This window comes from Tribolium castaneum, chromosome 8 (assembly GCF_031307605.1).
Source record: "Tribolium castaneum strain GA2 chromosome 8, icTriCast1.1, whole genome shotgun sequence".
Taxonomy (NCBI): domain Eukaryota; kingdom Metazoa; phylum Arthropoda; class Insecta; order Coleoptera; family Tenebrionidae; genus Tribolium; species Tribolium castaneum.
Window position 1 is genome coordinate 15,891,568 of NC_087401.1, and position 18,695 is coordinate 15,910,262.

Genomic DNA, 18,695 nt, shown 5'->3' on the forward strand with positions numbered 1-18,695 from the left:
TTTGAAGGGCCCAGTGTTTGATCAATTATTTCAATTAATTAATTCAAAGTTTGGGTTAATTGTGGCAGTGCTATGGCTGTAAGTATTAACAAAACAATCATTTATTAATGAAAAAAGCCCACAAAAAACAATTTTTAATACAGAAGTTACACAGTTGGTATTACAAAAATTTCAAGTTTGGGACGTTTTTGTCACATAAAACTTTTTTCCCGACGAATTATTTAATTTAATTATGTGTTTCGAGTAAAATTAATATAATAATTATGCTTAATTAATTAAATTACGAAGTGGGTACACTTTTTCTGGTGATTTTCGCAGTTACGTTGGTACCGCGTCCCTCCATTGTTTTTGCATTTCCTTTAAAATTGTGCATAAAAACGCAAAAAAGCCGCAAAAACCACAACCCCAATGGCTGTAAGTACCCCATTCTCCCTTATCTCGTTAAAAACACCCTTTTGCTGATAACATTATCGCATTTGTGTCGTTTTTGCGGCGTTTGCTGACCCTAACCCCACTTTCGCAGAGCGCCGCCGCTGCAAAAATCGCCGAAGTGCGTGAAACCACGCGCGTGGAGCGCATTGGGGCCCACTCCCACATCCGGGGGCTGGGTCTGGATGAGAGTCTCGAGGCCCGGCATGTCTCGCAAGGGATGGTGGGGCAGGTGTCTGCCAGGAGGGCTATCGGGATTGTCTTGAAGATGGTGAGGGAGGGGCGGATTGCTGGTCGGGCCGTGCTTTTGGCGGGGCAACCGGGGACGGGGAAAACGGCCATTGCGACGGCTCTGGCCGCCGCCCTGGGGCAGGACACCCCCTTTACGAGCATGGCAGGCTCGGAGATTTACTCGCTGGAGATGAGCAAGACGGAGGCGCTGACGCAGGCGATTAGGAAGAGTATCGGGGTGCGGATCAAGTAAGTGCTGGAATACCGGGTGACTGTGATGAATTGTATGGGGGAATTATTTGGCAATACTGCGCTTGTTTTATGAATTAAGAGTTCAGATTTATCACAAAACTGACGACAAGATCCGTTTTATTTATTTATTTATTTATTTAACGAAAAATTTTTTTCTACAAAATATATAAATTACAAAACCACAAAAAATAAAATTATTTAACAATAAATGATTAATATCAAGAATCATTTAGCCTTAACAGCGAATGTATAAAGTGCTAATGGCTTTTCAGTAGTCACCCGGTATAAAAATGTCAAAAAAAATTGAAATACTATAGTCGGTGTATTGTTGGTTGCCTATATACTAACTTCTGAAACTTTGAATTTATAGTTTTTATTGATTTAGAAATCTGTTAAAAAATATTTTTTTTTCTAATTTAGTCGTTTGTTAAGCTTAAAAAATTTTTCCCCGTGTTTTTTTTTCGGGAACAAAGATTTACAAGAAAAAAAACAAAACAGTGTGTCTCGGAATTTATTTTGCAAAATTTAGTGATGAATTCTCTAATTTTTCAATATTCAATATTCAATATTGAGGGTTATTTTAATAAAAAAATATTTTCGAAATGGAAAGAATCTACTTTTTCTATTTCGTTGATTTTCTACAACGGATTTTTTTTACTTTTGTGTGCTTCTTATTCTGTTTTTTTTTGCTTTCTTTTCATTTTTTTTGCTTTCTCTTGATTTTTTTTATTTTTTTAATTTGTTACAAGAGGTTTTTTTTCTTTTTTGTGTTATTTCTTTTTTCGTTTATTTTATTATTGATGTTTTTCACTCTCCCGTAATTCTTTGGACTTGAACCATATTTTTTAAGTAATTTTATTTTTTTGGTTTTGCGACGATTTTAATTTTTTGTTATACTAATTTTGTTTTTTTATAATATATGTTGGTAATTTAATTTTATAGTTCATTTTCAAATATAAATATGAAAACGTTTAATAAACTAGCAGGTTTGACAATAAATTACACCCGACAAGATTAGAAAAGATGGTTATTTACTTTGAAAAAAAATATATAAAATTAAAGAAAAAACTAAATTTATTTTTATGTTTAACAGTTTAACTGAAAGTTTTTTATTAGTGGTCCGTCACTTTTGGGATCGCTATATTATGTTTTGTTTTACCAGTTTTTTTTTAATTTTTTAATTTTATTTTGTCTTTTTTAATTTATTCATGGAGAAAAAAAAATTAAAAGCTTGAAAAAAATGGGCATTTGCTTTTTTAACTTATTTTTTTGGTTCACATTTATGTTTTATTTTCCACTTTTATTTAACACATTTTCTCTTTATTTTCTATACATTTTTTTGTTATTTGTTAATTAGGTTTTTGTGTCTACATATTATTTTTTCGTATTTTGGTTTTCGTTATTTCGTATCGATTTATGTATTAAATTCTTGGATTTTTTTATATTTTATTTCTTGTTTCTTGTAGGCGTTTCCTAATTTCACTTATTTTTGATTTATTTTATCAAATTTATTTTCCAAATTATTTTCGTTTTTCAATGTTTATTTTATTTTTTTAGTCTGTCTTTGTTGATTTATTCGTGGAAATTGGGAATAATTAAAAAATCGAAAAAATTACCGTTTATTCATAATGTTAAAGTAACGTTATGAACTTTAAGAGTTAAAGCGACTTCAACTTTATGAATAAACAATAAAAGTGTAAAAAAAATTCAATTTTTCAGTTATTTTCAATCTCCACAAACAGAGGGAATAAGAAAATTTTATAATTTTTTTATTTTGTTCTTTCTTTTGTAATAATTTGACCTCACTTTTGAATTTTGTTAACTTAATTTTTTGGTTCACATTTATCTTTTATTTCGCCTTTTCTCTTTCCTAAGAGTTTGCAACGATTTTTTTTTATTTTCCAATTTTATTAAACATATATTTTATTAATTTTTTTGTTTGCTCACCTTTTATTCTTCTATTATAATCATTTGTTAATTACATTTTTTCGTCCATATTTTATTTATTCTTTTTCCCGTTTTCGTTATTTTGTATCGATTTATTTATTAAATTCATTTCTACAACATTTTTTTTTTGTATTGTACTTTATTCTTTTATTCCTTTCTTAATTTGTGCTTATTTTTGATTTCTCTTATTATAATAGTGTGCTTTGTTTACCTTTTTTTCTTTTTCCGATTTCTCCTAAACGGAAACGTCTTTAAACCTCTATTCAATAATAAACCACGCTTTGTTCGTTCTTAATCATTTGCTTTGAATTACAATCCTTACGAAACGCTTTTTTTGCCACATTATTGCGCCTTAATATCACCCAACTTTCACCATCAAGTGTGAGACCGATGCTTTTTTTTCCCCAACCAAAGGGAGGAGAGCGAAATAATCGAAGGTGAAGTCGTCGAAGTACAAATCGAACGTCCTGCCACCGGCGTTGGTACAAAAGTAGGTAAACTAATCCTCAAAACAACGGAAATGGAAACCGTCTACGACCTCGGTGGCAAAATGATCGATTCGTTATTGAAAGAGAAGGTTCAATCAGGCGACGTGATAACAATTGACAAAGCCACCGGCAAAATATCGCGTCTTGGACGCTCTTTCGCACGTGCCCGAGACTACGACGCCACTGGCCAGCAAACTCGTTTCGTTCAATGTCCCGAAGGCGAACTCCAAAAGCGGAAGGAAGTCGTTCACACAGTGACCTTGCACGAAATCGACGTCATCAACAGTCGCACGCACGGCTTCCTCGCCCTTTTTTCGGGTAATTACCCAATCGCCGCTTAAAGTTCCCTACTTTACCGACTTTCAGGCGACACCGGCGAAATCAAGCCGGAAGTTCGCGAGCAAATCAACGGAAAAGTGGCCGAATGGCGCGAGGAGGGCAAGGCGGAAATGATCCCCGGGGTGCTTTTCATCGACGAGGTCCACATGCTCGATATCGAGTGTTTCTCGTTTTTGAATCGCGCGCTCGAAAACGAAATGGCGCCGATTGTCATCATGGCGACCAATCGGGGAATCACACGCATCCGTGGCACCAATTACAAATCGCCGCATGGGATTCCCCTCGATTTGCTCGATCGCATGATCATCGTGCCCACGGCACCCTACGATGAGAAGGAGTTGCGCGAGATTTTGAGCATCCGTTGCGAGGAGGAAGACTGTCAAATGTCTGACAACGCACTGACTGTTTTGACACGAATTTCGAAAGAAACGTCACTGCGCTACGGCATGCAGTTGATCATGACGTCAAGTTTAATTGCGCGCAAGCGCAAAGCCCCCGAAGTCGATGTTGAGGACATCAAGAGGGCGTATCAATTGTTTTTCGATGAAGGGCGCTCGGTTCAATTTCTCAAGGAGTACCAACAGGAGTTTATGTTCAATGAAGGTGTGTTGGAGTGAGATGGAGGCAGCGATTGTTATTTTTTGTTTTCCAGATGACGCGATCGAAATGGACACGACTTAATCGCGTTACCTTTGCCTTGTGACACTTGACCCGGGAATTTTATTGACAGTTGGATTTCCCGCCATTTTTTTCGGTTTTTTTTTTTTTAGTTAATTGCATCGCGTTCTAGATCGGGTGAATGGTGAAATATTCAGGTGTGTGTTGAGAAATTTCCATGATGTTGTTTCATGCGAAATAATTGGGGGAAACGGCAATTTCGAGTCAAATTTTTGACGTTTCCTTAATCTTCTCGAATCAAAGTGTCACACTTGACATGTTTACATAATTCCGTTATTATGTAAGTTTGTGTATTTTTTGAATAAAATATTTAATTAACAAGTTGTTTTATGATTTTTCGACCTTACGACGTGTTACAACATGTGTTTAATTTGTAAAGTCGCACGAAATGACAAAGAACTTAACCCAGTTTTGGGTCATTAATCATTTTTCTAATCCAGTTAAGTGCGTAATTTAAGAAAAAACATAGGGAATGTTGAAATTACGTAACGATTGAGGAATTTGATTGAAACATCTTTGTAATGTTGGCAACTTGGCGGGTCAATGACCCGCAAATGTCAAGTTTTTGCCCAAATCAGGGTTGCCAGACGTAGATCTAGGGGAATTTTTATCCCCTAGGCAAAATAAGGACACAAAGACAAGTGCGAGAAATTTCTTATTTTCTTTTATTTTTTTTAATTTTTAATTCCAATTTCTTTTTTTTTTTTTGATCTATTTTTTATATTTTTTTTTTCTTATTTTGATCTAGTTTTTGTATATTTTTTTCTTTTTACAAAATAAAACTGCTCAAGGTTTATTTTTACTATTTCCCAAAAACTAACAATCATGCAGAATTCAGAATATGCTATTTATATTTTTCGTATACATGTATATTTTTTCAGAATTTTTTTATAAGAAAAATTATTGTAGTTTTAAAACATACGATACAATGTTACTAGCCACAGGAAATAATTCATTAAAAAAATTAAAATAAAAAAATCAAGATATCAAATTTTTTATTCAAAAAATTATTTAAGTATAGATATTTTATAGAAGCACTAGAATTTATAAAACTTCGACTAATTAATATTAATTATAAAGAAAAGTAGAAAAAACAAGGTATTAGGTTTTAAGATATAGCTAAAAATACTTCTTGCAGACTAACCCTGTAGACAGATAAAAAGGTCAAAAATATTTAAATGAGTTGTTTTTTATTAAAAATAGGATCACTAGTCAAAAAACATTATTATTTATAAAGAAGAGTAGAAAAAAAGGTATTAGTTTTTGAGATATAGTAAAAAATACTTTTAGCAGACTAACCCTGTAGAAAGAAAAAAGGTCAAAAATATTTCGGAATTTGGGGATTTTTTATCCGAAACCTAGGGACATTTAAATATCGAAATATAATAATTTGTGGGACGAGCCGAATGCGAGTGGCGCAGCAAAAAATTTTCAAAATAACCAGTATGTTGCAGAAATGAGTCAGTTGAATTGTTTACATGGCTTGAGTAATAATTCCTTTTAGGGGAAATAAAGCGTTAATTAGCTAATGTCCATTTTTATGCAAATTGAATGCAGTTATAAACATTGAAAACGAATTGTTTTCTGCAAGAAGTTGGATTTTTATTGACTTTAGTTTATTTCGCATGTAATGACACAAAGTCTCTTGCGTTATTATTGTCATTAGTTATTTTTTTTCTCTCGTGTGTGTGTTGACGTCGCGGTTTCGTCCAAGTGTGCGCGGCTCTATTTCAGTATAAAAGAGTCAAAGTGGAACATAGCGCTAGGATTTCCCCCTCAACCGAGCCCAAGTTGGTATTACTTCTCAGTCTGAAGTAAAAACTACCTTCACTTGTGGATTATTATTGTGTGAACTATGGGTCGTTTTTGTGTCACCGTTCTTTTACTGCTCGTTGCAGGTTTTGCCACACATGCCGCCAAATTACGTAAGTCGCTGAAATTACACAATTCGAAAAAATTCGATAATTGCCTTAATTATGTATCATTTGATCCGACGATTTTTTACAGCAAGCACGTTCAAACGCTGCCACAAAAGTGACCCGAAATTTGATGACTGTCTCGTCGTCAACATCGAGGACGCCATACATCAGTTGAAAAATGGTAATTTTTTTGCGACTTTAGCTTTGCCCTACACTGTACATTCCGATTTTTTTGGCACAAATAACTCACGTTTTATGTGTTATTTGAAAAAATGTCCAAATTAATTAGACACTTTCTCGCATTAAAACATTACATTGTACACAAAAGTTCAAAAGCAATGTCGTAATTTTTTTAAGTGGTGTTATTTTTTTCGTATTTTCGGGTATTTTGATGCATTTTTTATTAAAATTTTCGAAATTGTACAAATTCAATCCGGTTTGTAAATTAATTATTTTGTTTTTTTCATGTTTCATTAATTTCTATTTGTCAAAGACTAGTTTTTAATTAGTTTTTTTTTTAATTAAGTGCATTAATCGACAAAAATAATGTAAAAAAGTGAAAACTAGAATAAATAATGATTTTATTTTTTGGTACAGTTAATGGCAAAACTTATGTCGAGTTTTCTTGATGATAGTTATTTTTTTTATTTATTTTTTTTTATTTTATTTAAATTTTATTGTCAAAACTTTGTCAAGATACCTTAAATAAACAGTCTTTTTTCTGTATACTTATCGACAAAAGGAACGTAAAAAACTATAAACAACAAGAATTAATAAAAAAATATTTAATTTTTTGGTACAGTTAATGGTAGAACTTATGTCGAGTTTTCTTGATGATAGAGTTATTTTTTTTATTTAATTTTTTTTATATTATTTAAATTTTTTTATTGTCAAAACTTTATCAAAATACCTTAAATAAACAGTCTTTTTTTCTGTACACTTATCGACAAAAGAAACGTAAAAAAATATAAACAACAAAAATTAATAAAAAAATATTTAATTTTTTGGTACAGTTAATGGTAGAACTTATGTCGAGTTTTCTTGATGATAGAGTTATTTTTTTTATTTAAATTTTTTTATTGTCAAAACTTTGTCAAAATACCTTAAATAAACAGTCTTTTTTTCTGTACACTTATCGACAAAAGGAACGTAAAAAATTATAAACAAGTACAAGACTTAATAAAAAATTATTTAATTTTGTGGTACAGCTAATGGCAGAACTTATGTCGAGTTTTCTTGATGATAGAGTTATTTTTTTTATTTAAATTTTTTTTATATTGTTTAAATTTTTTTATTGTCAAAACTTTGTCAAAATACCTTAAATAAACAGTCTTTTTTTCTGTACATTTATCGACAAAAGGAACGTAAAAAAATATAAACAACAAGAATTAATAAAAAAATATTTAATTTTTTGGTACAGTTAATGGCAGAACTTATGTCGAGTTTTCTTGATGATAGAGTTATTTTTTTTATTTAATTTTTTTTTATATTATTTAAATTTTTTTATTGTCAAAACTTTGTCAAAATACCTTAAGTAAACAGTCTTTTTTTCTGTACACTTATCGACAAAAGGAACGTAAAAAAATATAAACAACAAGAATTAATAAAAAAATATTTAATTTTTTGGTACAGTTAATGGCAGAACTTATGTCGAGTTTTCTTGATGATAGAGTTATTTTTTTATTTAAATTTTTTTTATATTATTTAAATTTTTTTATTGTCAAAACTTTATCAAAATACCTTAAATAAACAGTCTTTTTTTCTGTACACTTATCGACAAAAGGAACGTAAAAAAATATAAACAACAAGAATTAATAAAAAAATATTTAATTTTTTGGTACAGTTAATGGCAGAACTTATGTCGAGTTTTCTTGATGATAGAGTTATTTTTTTTTATTTAAATTTTTTTTATATTATTTAAATTTTTTTATTGGCAAAACTTTGTCAAAATACCTTAAATAAACAGTCTTTTTTTCTGTACACTTATCGACAAAAGGAACGTAAAAAAATATAGACAACAAGTATTAATAAAAAATTATTTAATTTTTTGGTACAGTTAATGGCAGACTTATGTCGAGTTTTCTTGATGATAGAGTTATTTTTTATTTATTTAATTTTTTTTATATTATTTAAATTTTTTTATTGTCAAAACTTTGTCAAAATACCTTAAATAAACAGTCTTTTTTTCTGTACACTTATCGACAAAAGGAACGTAAAAAAATATAGACAACAAGTATTAATAAAAAATTATTTAATTTTTTTGGTACAGTTAATGGCAGAACTTATGTCGAGTTTTCTTGATGATAGAGTTTTTTTTTATTTAAATTTTTTTTTATATTGTTTAAATTTTTTTATTGTCAAAACATTGTCAAAATACCTTAAATAAACAGTCTTTTTTTCTGTACACTTATCGACAAAAGGAACGTAAAAAAATATAAACAACAAGAATTAATAAAAAATTATTTAATTTTTTGGTACAGTTAATGGCAGAACTTATGTCGAGTTTTCTTGATGAGAGTTATTTTTTTTATTTAATTTTTTTATATTATTTAAATTATTTTATTGGCAAAATACCTTAAATAAACAGACTTTTTTTCTGTACACTTATCGACAAAAGGAACGTAAAAAAGTATAAACAAGAACAAGACTTAATAAAAAATTGTTTAATTTTTTGGTACCTACAGTTAACGACAGAATTCATGGCGAGTTTTTTTGATGATAGTACACGCTGTACTTGAAATTATATATATTTTTTTGCTTTTATTTTAATCATTTATTTGTAAAAACTGACGAAATATTTTATTTATTAATTTTTAAGTACACCTATCGACAAAAATATTTTTTTTGGTACAGCCACAACCAAAAAAAATGTTCAGAAAACGTCAATATATAAATATTTGGTATTGTATTTATTTTATTTAACTTTATTTCTTAGCTGTCTATTGATTTTCATTTTGAACATTTTTTAAACTTTATTAAGTACACTCGCAATAATTAATTAAATAGTAACTCACAGATTTTAAGTTGTTTTTTTTTGTATATATAATTGTTTTAATAATTTTGTTTTTTATTTTTATTTTAATTACGTCATGGGTAAAATTAACGTCAAGTCATATTTATTAAAATATTTCTATTTTTTTAAGTACACTTACCAACACAAGTAATGTTCGTAAGTGCAAATAACTAATTGTGAAGTTATTTTTCATCAAACAATAATTTTGCAATTTTTTCGCTAATGTACACATGGCTTCAAAAGCAACGCAAGTAAACAAGAATTCAGTTCGAGTGTCGGCTATATTGTCGCAAGAAATCATCGACTTTCACCGTCGACCCTTCAACCTCTGCGAAATGTTGTCAATGTTTTTCACCTCTAACATTGACCAACAATTACATAAGCGTTTTACGCAAACACACAATTATGTCACATATTTCAGGTGCCCCTGAACTTGGTTTGGACTCCTTCGAGCCCCTCCTTATTTCAGAGCTGGTCATTGGCGAAGGATCCGGCCCTGTAAACGTCCAACAAAACTTCAAAAATGTCAAATTGCACGGCCTGACTGGATCCAAAGTCTTAAGTCAAAAGTGAGCGTTTTACATAACTGATTCACTATTATCATGTTAATTGTACTTAATTAAAACTCCGAATATCATATTTTCGGGCGGATGAGCTAATTATAAGCTTGGTTTTTGCACGTTTTGCCGTTTGCAGGGCCAGCTTGGATCAAAACATGCTCTTTGCCCAGTCGGTAACGCCAATGTTGCGACTAGAGGCCGACTATGATATGAAAGGACGGGTTTTGCTACTTCCAGTTTTCGGAAATGGACCCTGCAATGTCACTTTAGGTATGTATGCAAATTTTTTCATTGTTAACTCGGAAGTGTTTGTTTTTTAACCTTCTTGCATAAGTAGACACGACAGAAGCGTGCCTCGCATTCGCAAAGTTGGCGCTGTCAAATTCCCTTTACTTTTGTCGTACACTGTACATTGTTTGAATTCGCTGCCAACCTTGAAAATTTCGGCGCATTTTTGTCTTTTGTTTCAACATTGTTTTGCAGTGAATACGAAAATCAATCACACGCTGATCGGCGAGCCCTTTGAACGCAAGGGCCGGACTTTCCTCAAGTGGGTGGACTACAAGGTGACCCTTCGTCCTGAAATTGTCAAATTCCACTTTGCTAATTTATTTAATGGTGATGATCGGCTCGGGAACGAAATTAACCGAGTGATTAACGAAAATTGGGATGCTGTCTTTACCGACGTCAGAGACGGCTATGAGAAGAGTTTTGGGCTCATTTTCAAAGATTTGGCCAATCGGGTGTTCACACGTGTACCACTCAAAGACATATTTTTAGAGTGAAAAATTAATTAATAAAACCGAAGTTTTAGTTTTTCTAGTGTGGTAGTTCTAGACTGTTTAATTTTGTATATTTATCGATGAATAAATGTTTTTTGCAAAAGTTGTGTTTTAATGCCGGCAACCAGATATACGCGCGGATGCGTGAATGTTGGGTTGCCTACCCTCAACTACTTGAACCGATTAATTTGTGCTTGTAACAAATAACTCCAGGAAATAATTACAATGTTATTTCTTGGTTGATATGCTCCTGGAATTTATTTTTAGATCCAAAAAACCGAATTTGAAATTATAATTAATTATGCTAATTAATGCAAAAGAACTGTGAAAGTAAAAGTGCACGAAAAATGGGTAAAATCTATTTTACAAGCGGTTCGTGTTGTTTGTTTAAACATAACTGTATTACTGCACAGCTCAATTAACTTTTTTCAATTAAATAAATTACCTAACTGTTCATCTCATTTTGTTATTGAATGAGGACACAGTGCAGTTTCTAAAGATTATTTTTCTAGAGATGGCACAGAAACTTATTATCGCCTTATTTGAATCAAAATTCAATAAATAATGAAAAAAATAGGTCACAATTTTATTGGCAGTGATCTTGACCGCTTAGTTCCGGGTCAAATATTAATTGAAAAATCTGATTTTTTTAAGAAAATAATGGTATTTTTGCGTGCAAACCTTGAAACAGGTTGTTTGAAAAAATATTGTCTGGATTATCGAGGGCAGGGAAGCATTTAACGTCGCGCCTAAGAAATGTTGTAAAAAATGCGAAAATTTATTCACACACAAATAATAAATAAAAAATTAAAACAATGGTTAATTATCCAGTTTATCTACTTGGTGCAAGTTAAATATGGTTGGCGGCACTGCTCACTGCCAAAATTTTTCCACTGCTGCCAACTTTTAATTTTTTTATTTGAATGAATTACAAAAAAAAACGCAAAAATTTGCACATGTTTTGGGTGAAAATCGGCAAAAGAGCCCAAAATTTCCATAGTGATTTTCACCCAGTGTCCCACATTTCGCGCCAATAACGGAAGACCAAACTGGTTTGGAATCCCATCACTAATATAAAAGAAAAGATTCGCGCGAATCTGGGCCTCCATATCGCCATGAAGTCACTTCACCTTGCAGTTCTCTCGTTTTTGTGTTTTGCAAACGCGCGCAAACTGCGTAAGTACCCGAAACCGCCCCCTAACAAAAAAACTAAAATTTGGGGAATCCCCAGCGCCGACATTCAAAAAATGCAACGTTAACGCCAACTTGAACCAATGCCTGGCCGAAGCCATCCCTGACGCCATCAGACAATTGAAAACTCCGATGCGCAAAATCGGGTTACCCAGCCTCCAGCCTCTGGTAATCCCCGAAATGACTATAGCACCCGGGGACGGCCTTCTGGGGTTTTACCAAAACTACACCAACTTGCGGGTTGGAGGGTTTGATAAAATAAGTTGCCACAAAGTCGAGTAAGTGTGTTTTAATGGAATTATAACAATTTGATTCAGTATGAATTTGGAGAGCAAGATTTTGACAATGAGCTGTGCTTCCCCGCAACTCAGGGCCGACTTTGATTATTACTTTAACGGTTCGATTTCCATTTTGCCCATTTATGGGGACGGTAACGGATCAATTGTTTTGGGTAATTAACCAGTAATTTACAATTTTTTCGTCTTATTATTAATTTCCAGACAATGTTAAGTGTTTGCACACTTTTTACATGAAACAGTACCAGAAGAAGGAAAAAACACATTTCAGGGTCACCAACAGTACGCTAGATGTGAACCCCCAACACGTCACCCTGCAGTTTAATAATCTCTACAATGGGGACAAATTTTTGGAAAGTAATTTAAACGTGGTCATGAATGAAAACTGGCGAGAAGTTTACCAGGAGCTGAAACCATTGCTTGAGGAGGGTTTTACGAGAGTTTTTGCCGCTTTGTTCGATAGTGTGTTGAGGAGAGTGCCGGTCAGTGACCTTTTTGAAGGTTACCAGGACGCACAATTGTGAATTTTTTAATTTATTTGCTGTAATTTATTGTTAATAAAACCAAAAAACACTGCTTATGCAACCAAGTATACACAATTTATCACCACCCTGAAACATTCCTAATTTCAATTCAGTAGAAATAGCGAATAGTATAGGATTGTTTTTTTGATCCTTTTACAGGCCTTTTGTTACACTAATTTTGAAAATTCACTTAGCCAATGATTTTGAATTCGAATTCGGTCGTTTGCGCTTTCGGCCAAGCGTTGCTTCCGTAACCGAATTGTTGCTCATTAAAAAATACAGTCAATAGGCCCATTTGGGCACAATTTGAGTGAATCCCACAAATATACACTCATTTCCTTATTTAAACTTCCGTTAACTTGGTGTTTCATTCAATTTTTAAAACGTAACTCAAAAGTGAGGTTATGTTGTGTGACAAAAACTAGCCCAAAAAATGTGGAAAAACATTAAAATCGACGAGGATTTTACGTTAAACGTGCACGAAGCCGACGAACAACAAACAAAAGCGAACATTTGTCTCAAAAAAGAGGAATTGTAAGTGTTTTTTATTTTTTTACGAATTAAAAATTTGCAAAATTCAGGCCTTTTACGAGCGAAATTAAGACAGAAAATTGTCCCGATTATGGGACTCAACTTAACGAGTCTGGGACGTAAGTTTCCTGGAGATTTTTTGGTAAAATTATAAGTAATTGAAATTTTTAGGAGCGGTGTTGTGAGTGATTTTTTACCAAATTATTCAGTGAAAAAAGAGCCACAAGTGATGTAAGTGTTGTATTTACTTTATTTTAACTCACTTGTGACGTAATTAATTACAGCGACTTGACCGATGATGATTTAAGTGAGGTCAAGAAAGAACCAATCTGTGAGATGTAAGTTTTTAATTAATTGGGATTAATTATTTAATTGTGCGTAATTGCAGCAATTTGACTAATGACGAGGACTTGGTTGACGCCAAGATTGAAATTAAGGCGCCAGTCATGTACGAAAATTGAAACTAATTAATTACGTAAGAAAATTAATTAAATTAAATTTCAGTGAAAGAAGCGAATTAGACGTTATTGTGATACCAGATGACACTGAACCTGAAATTAACAATAAGTAAGTTATAATTGATTCTAATTAATTTTAATTTAATTTAATTTAGGACAAGTGAAAATACTTCAGTTGGTAGGGAAATAGTTAAACAAATAATTAATTCAGTAATTCATAAGTAAGTGTATTAATTCATTCATTACTGTAAATTTATTAATAATTAATTAATTGTAGCGAAAATGTGGAAAAAACAGTTCCAGACCCAGTGACAAGGTAATTAATTTTTCGATTGTTTAATTTTGTAATTAATTTTCCAGGCCTGCTATAACTGTGAGGTCACCTGACGTAATTAATTGTCTCAAAGAAACAGTAGAGACAAGGTAAGTTGATTCATTTTTTTTACTGTTAGTATTTTTAATTACGTAAGGTTGGCACCACCTCCCACATCAGGGGAAACACAGCCGGCATTACAGGTTCCTGTAATTGCCCCAAACACTAGCGTTAAAAAAACCAACGGTGAGATAGTTGGCGATGCTTTGAGGTCACTCCTCACAGCCCAATCACCAGAAGAACAAGAAACAATCGGTAAATTACTCAAAAATTTGTTAAGTGAGGATCAAGTGGCGCCCTCTGGTGGGTCATTGGTTCGTAACGTGACGTCATCAAGTAGCGAATTTCAAACACCGCCTAAAAAAACGCCAATTCGCCCCAAAAAAAATAATTCGAAAAATCCCAATAAAAAAACAAAAAGTGTACAAAAAATTGTCATGACGCCAACTGGTGTTAAAATCGCCGATCCGCAAATATTGTTTCTAAACGGTCAGAAGGACACGAAACGAACGTCTGATTTTTTCGTTCGTTCGAATTCGAAGCGTTCGCTTGATTCGCAATTAAAAGAGAAGAAAAACGAATCACCGGTGAAAAAACAACGAACTGAATCACTCCACTCGCTTCCAACAACGTCACCCAAGTCAAAAACCACCAATTGGGTGCAAGATCACTTCAATGTGGGGGAAAAACCGGCAAAGCGGGGGCGCAAACCGAAGGCGCAACCTAAAACGCGTGGGCGCAAACCTAGAAACCAGCCGGCGCAAACGCCTAAAACACCGTCTAGGAGGCCTAGGAAACAGCCTGAAACGCCGGTGATTCCCGAAACGGTGCCAAATGCGATCAATGACACGTGTAAAATTATCGGAGAGTTTTTGAATGGGGTTTTTAACCCGGATTCGGTGCAAGGTGAGACGTTGCCGTCGTTTTTGGGACGGTGTTATGGAACACAGTTGGTTAATATGTACCTCAGCTTGAATGGGAAGAAACAAAGTGGGCCGTGATTGTTTTTTTAGATGTGTGGTATCACAGTTGTCATATCAGTATTGTTCGCAATTTTGTAGCTGATTAAATTTTTTTCGAAATCAAACTGGTTTTTTATTGCAAACATTTTCTAAAAAATTACTTAAAAATTGAAAAAGCACTAAACTCATTTTTTCGTTTTTGGCCTACAAGGCCCTAAGAGCAAACTTTACAAGTTTGGAAGAAAAATGATACAAAATTAACACTCATATTTTGCAATGAATTTTAAGACAGTTCCCGTTGTCGTAACGACTTGAAATTTTGCATGCATACGTAACTTTTGTGGCTCTTTATTATTATCTACTCCGATTAATGATTTAAAAACGTGCAACGGTATTTCGTTTCCTGATTGAGTTACGCAAATGAAACCACCTTTATTCGATAGCGCAGAAAAAATACTAAGGGCCGGTAGGGTTTTCAAAAGGGCAGAACCACCCCTCTAACTCCTACGGGAACGGAGATATTTGGAATTTTCTGAATCACAAATTTTGCTGAATTTTTAGAAACTTTTATAGAATTATTTTTCTTATGCATTTTATTTTATTTTTTTTTTCATTCTGTAAAAATTTAACGAAATTTGTGATTCAGAAAATGCGAAATATTTTCCGGTTCTTAAGTTTTATTCAACTTGTTTTGAATTCTAAATATTCTACGAAATTATAATTAATGTATAAAAAAAGTGTAAGTGGTGGCATCTAGGTGTCGAGTGCTAAAGTAAACTTTTATAGAAACCTGTAATATGAAAAATGAATTTTTTAATACTTAATTTATACGCAGTCTTTTAAAGCAAAAATTAACTGTAACCACAATCAAAACACACCAGCAGTATTTATCAGATACTTTTATTAATAAATTTGTAGCTTGTACAGTTATAATAAATAAAAATTACACAAAAATTTGAACGTATTTCACAGAAATCTCCTCGGTTTAAAACTATTCCTCTTAGACGCATAATTAGCATTTTGTGCCTTTAACCGCTTCAAAGCTTCCAAAATTGTAACATACGTTTGCCATCTGCCAACATCAAAATGCGGCAAATTTTGAAGCGGTGCCATTAATAACAAAAGCATCAATACGTTTTGATCGGTCAAAGTTGGCGTTTGCCAAGGGCACGGCCTCGCTTGATTATTCGAAAACATTACGTTATCAAACCTGTTTTGCAATCGGTTATACCTATTTCGGTTAAAAAACGATGGACGGCGCAGATGTTGTGACGGTTTTTTCCTAAAAATCCTCCTCTCGGCGGTTTTAAAGCAAGTGGTTGTTGATCTGTGAAAAAAAATTGTTATTGTTTATTTTATTCAAACTGTACCGTACTTCGATTTTTTTTCCTCGAGCTTCGGGACAATCTTTACATTTTTCACAATATTTGGTTTTTGTTTAATGGTAATTTTGTCGTCTTGGCCTTTAGTGTCAGGTGACACCTTGTTTTTAATGTCAGGTACCATTTTGTTTTCAGTGTCAGGTACCATTTTGTTTTCAGTGTCAGGAACCATTTTGTTTTCAGTTGCCAAGTTACAGTCAGATTCTATCTTGATTTCAGGAAGGTTATAAACAGGTTCAATATGTATTTCAGTCGCCAAGTTATCATCGGGCTCCATTTTGATTTCAGACGCCATTTTACATAGTTTGTCAAAACAATCGTCTTTACTTATTTTGTAGTGTTCTTCATAACCAATTTCAAATTCGTAATTTTCGCTACAAAATTTAATTAACGGGTGTCTAGATGTGGAAATATATATCTATATACTCTTCATCTGATTCCGGTTCCGTTTTTATATTTTTTCTCGTAGGTTCTTCATCATTTTCTTCTTGAACGTCGAGATCAAATGCAAAACCGTCCTTATTCATTATAAAATATTTATTTAAAACAATTCATAAAGTAAAAGTCGCTAAAAAACTGAAAAAAAAAACATCTGTTAAAAAAATCTAGTAGGTAAACTACGAGGTCTGCTCAAAAAGCGATGTTTAAATGTTTTTTTTGTGCAAAAAAATGCGTAATAAATGTCACTAGCCACAACAATTATTAACTGAATACACATTAAATAATAATTAAAGAATTTTAATTGTTAATATATATAATAAAGAAAAAATACTTTTAGTACACACCCTGTACATAGTCACAAAAAAAAACATCCCAATTAACATTTATTTTTCAGAAGCTAAAGAAAAAATAAAAACAGTTTTTACTATAAAAATGTTAAGTTAAAATAATTCCATAATGTACTCTTTTTACCACACGCATTTTACATAAGTTACGAGAGGTGTTCGAAAAAAAAACACCCATTTTTTTTTGTCTGAACAACGCAAATAAAGATGATAAAAAAACACAGAATTTTTTTTCGAAATTTATTTTTAATTGCGTTCATGGCCAACTTTGGTAATAGTATACAAGGTACGTTAAAAAAGTTTATGAGTCGTTTAAGATTTCTTCCTCCACATGTTTCGTCCTATGCCTCACAACATTCTGATTATACTTCGACTCGTAATCACACAGATCGCACTTATAAATGGTCTCTTTCCCCACAACCACCCTGTGCCCCCTTTGATGCCTCTTCAGCCCCAATTTATTCGCACTTTCAAACTCGCACTCCTCACATTTGTAACAAAGTTTCGCCTTTACATGACTCTCCACCTTGTGCACTTCAAATTCCTCCCTACTCTCAGTCTTAAACCGGCATTTCCGGCAACGAAACGCCCGATTTTGCACATGTTTCGTCTCGATGTGTTTCTTCAAACTGCGATGTTTCGCCGTCACGTACTCGCAATGGGGGCACGCAATTTTATTCTGCACAAAAGTGCACTGTGCTCGGTGCAGCGACAAGACGCGCTTATGGAACGAGAAAAAATCGCAATATTTGCACTTGTACTGGCGCTGTTTGTCCAAATGGGCGTCCAAATGGTCCGAGAGCAAGCGCCGCCGCTCGGTCTTGTACTCGCAAAGGGGGCACCGGAACGGCTTTTTCATGCAGCCGTTCTGGAGCGAATCTTTGGCTTGGACTATCAATGTGGAGGGGCTTGCCTCCGCTTTTACGCCACTTATGGACGATTCCCCGAACATTTTTTGGGCTTGTTTGGGGGAACCTAACCTCAAACTTGAGTATTGATGTTTGGGCGTTGGGGATTTTGGTCACGCGGTTGGCAACAACTTTTACAATTTATAACAAAAAAATAATAAAAAAAATACACTGGGGGCTCACGATAACAATAATCGCATTAATAACTTGCAACATAACCTCACTTTGTGAACGACGTAATTTCGCAATAAAGTACGCAAATTTGAGCATTTGGCGGTCAAGGGACGTATAAAAGTGCAAATTACTTACCAAAAGCCCATCTAGACTGTGTAAAAACACTTAAAAATTGCAAAAATAGAGGTTAAAAACAAGTCAGAGAACACAGTTGCTGACACCATAAACATTACAGTCGACCAGACAATTACTGCGCACCATTTCCCCACCATTCTCGTTTTCTACAGCCAAATTCACACCAGGAAAATTATCAAAATAATTGTAAATCATGTGTTTCTATTACAAATTAAAACTTTACTGTATTTTTTTATTTTCGTATTCAAGCAATGCAAACTGTTTTTTTTCACCCCCTTTATTGTTTAACACGCCCTTTATAAACGATTAAACGCTTTTTCATCAAAATGTTTGAATGT

General features: G+C 33.1%; 3 protein-coding genes and 1 non-coding gene across 6 annotated transcripts; 3 read left to right on the top strand and 1 right to left on the bottom strand.

Moving 5' to 3' along the window:
- rept (reptin) lies at nt 1-4,685 on the top strand. Of its 2 annotated transcripts, none has more exons than XM_015980845.2 (5): nt 1-78; nt 524-909; nt 3,274-3,665; nt 3,714-4,289; nt 4,339-4,685. In XM_015980845.2, exons 1-5 carry the CDS (start codon nt 73-75, stop codon nt 4,365-4,367), a joined length of 1,389 nt encoding a protein of 462 aa, XP_015836331.1. In that variant the 5' UTR covers nt 1-72; the 3' UTR covers nt 4,368-4,685. The 2 variants fall into 2 exon arrangements, with proteins under 2 accessions (XP_015836331.1, XP_974401.2); XM_969308.4 differs by lacking the exon at nt 1-78 and adding an exon at nt 256-414.
- Nucleotides 4,686-6,029: 1,344 nt separating this feature from the next.
- LOC663230 (uncharacterized) lies at nt 6,030-12,710 on the top strand. The gene is made up of 9 exons (XM_015980777.2): nt 6,030-6,289; nt 6,372-6,464; nt 9,718-9,865; nt 9,993-10,126; nt 10,340-10,638; nt 11,682-11,814; nt 11,870-12,107; nt 12,147-12,280; nt 12,330-12,710. The coding sequence occupies exons 1-9, from the start codon at nt 6,220-6,222 to the stop codon at nt 12,647-12,649; spliced, it is 1,569 nt and encodes a 522-aa protein (XP_015836263.1). The 5' UTR covers nt 6,030-6,219; the 3' UTR covers nt 12,650-12,710.
- Nucleotides 12,711-12,864: 154 nt separating this feature from the next.
- LOC103313370 (immunoglobulin A1 protease autotransporter) lies at nt 12,865-15,098 on the top strand. Of its 2 annotated transcripts, XM_008196444.2 has the most exons (10): nt 12,865-13,183; nt 13,231-13,299; nt 13,352-13,411; nt 13,465-13,518; nt 13,569-13,628; nt 13,685-13,747; nt 13,794-13,859; nt 13,916-13,954; nt 13,999-14,061; nt 14,109-15,098. In XM_008196444.2, exons 1-10 carry the CDS (start codon nt 13,083-13,085, stop codon nt 15,010-15,012), a joined length of 1,479 nt encoding a protein of 492 aa, XP_008194666.1. In that variant the 5' UTR covers nt 12,865-13,082; the 3' UTR covers nt 15,013-15,098. The 2 variants fall into 2 exon arrangements, with proteins under 2 accessions (XP_008194666.1, XP_015836384.1); XM_015980898.1 differs by lacking the exon at nt 13,231-13,299.
- A 759-nt stretch (nt 15,099-15,857) lies between these two features.
- Nucleotides 15,858-18,517, bottom strand: LOC103313369 (uncharacterized). The gene is made up of 4 exons (XR_010335268.1): nt 18,358-18,517; nt 16,782-16,931; nt 16,349-16,729; nt 15,858-16,300 (listed from the first exon to the last, which is right to left on the bottom strand). It is a non-coding gene; the product is annotated as an uncharacterized LOC103313369 (transcript).
- Between the last annotated feature and the right edge of the window lie 178 nt (nt 18,518-18,695).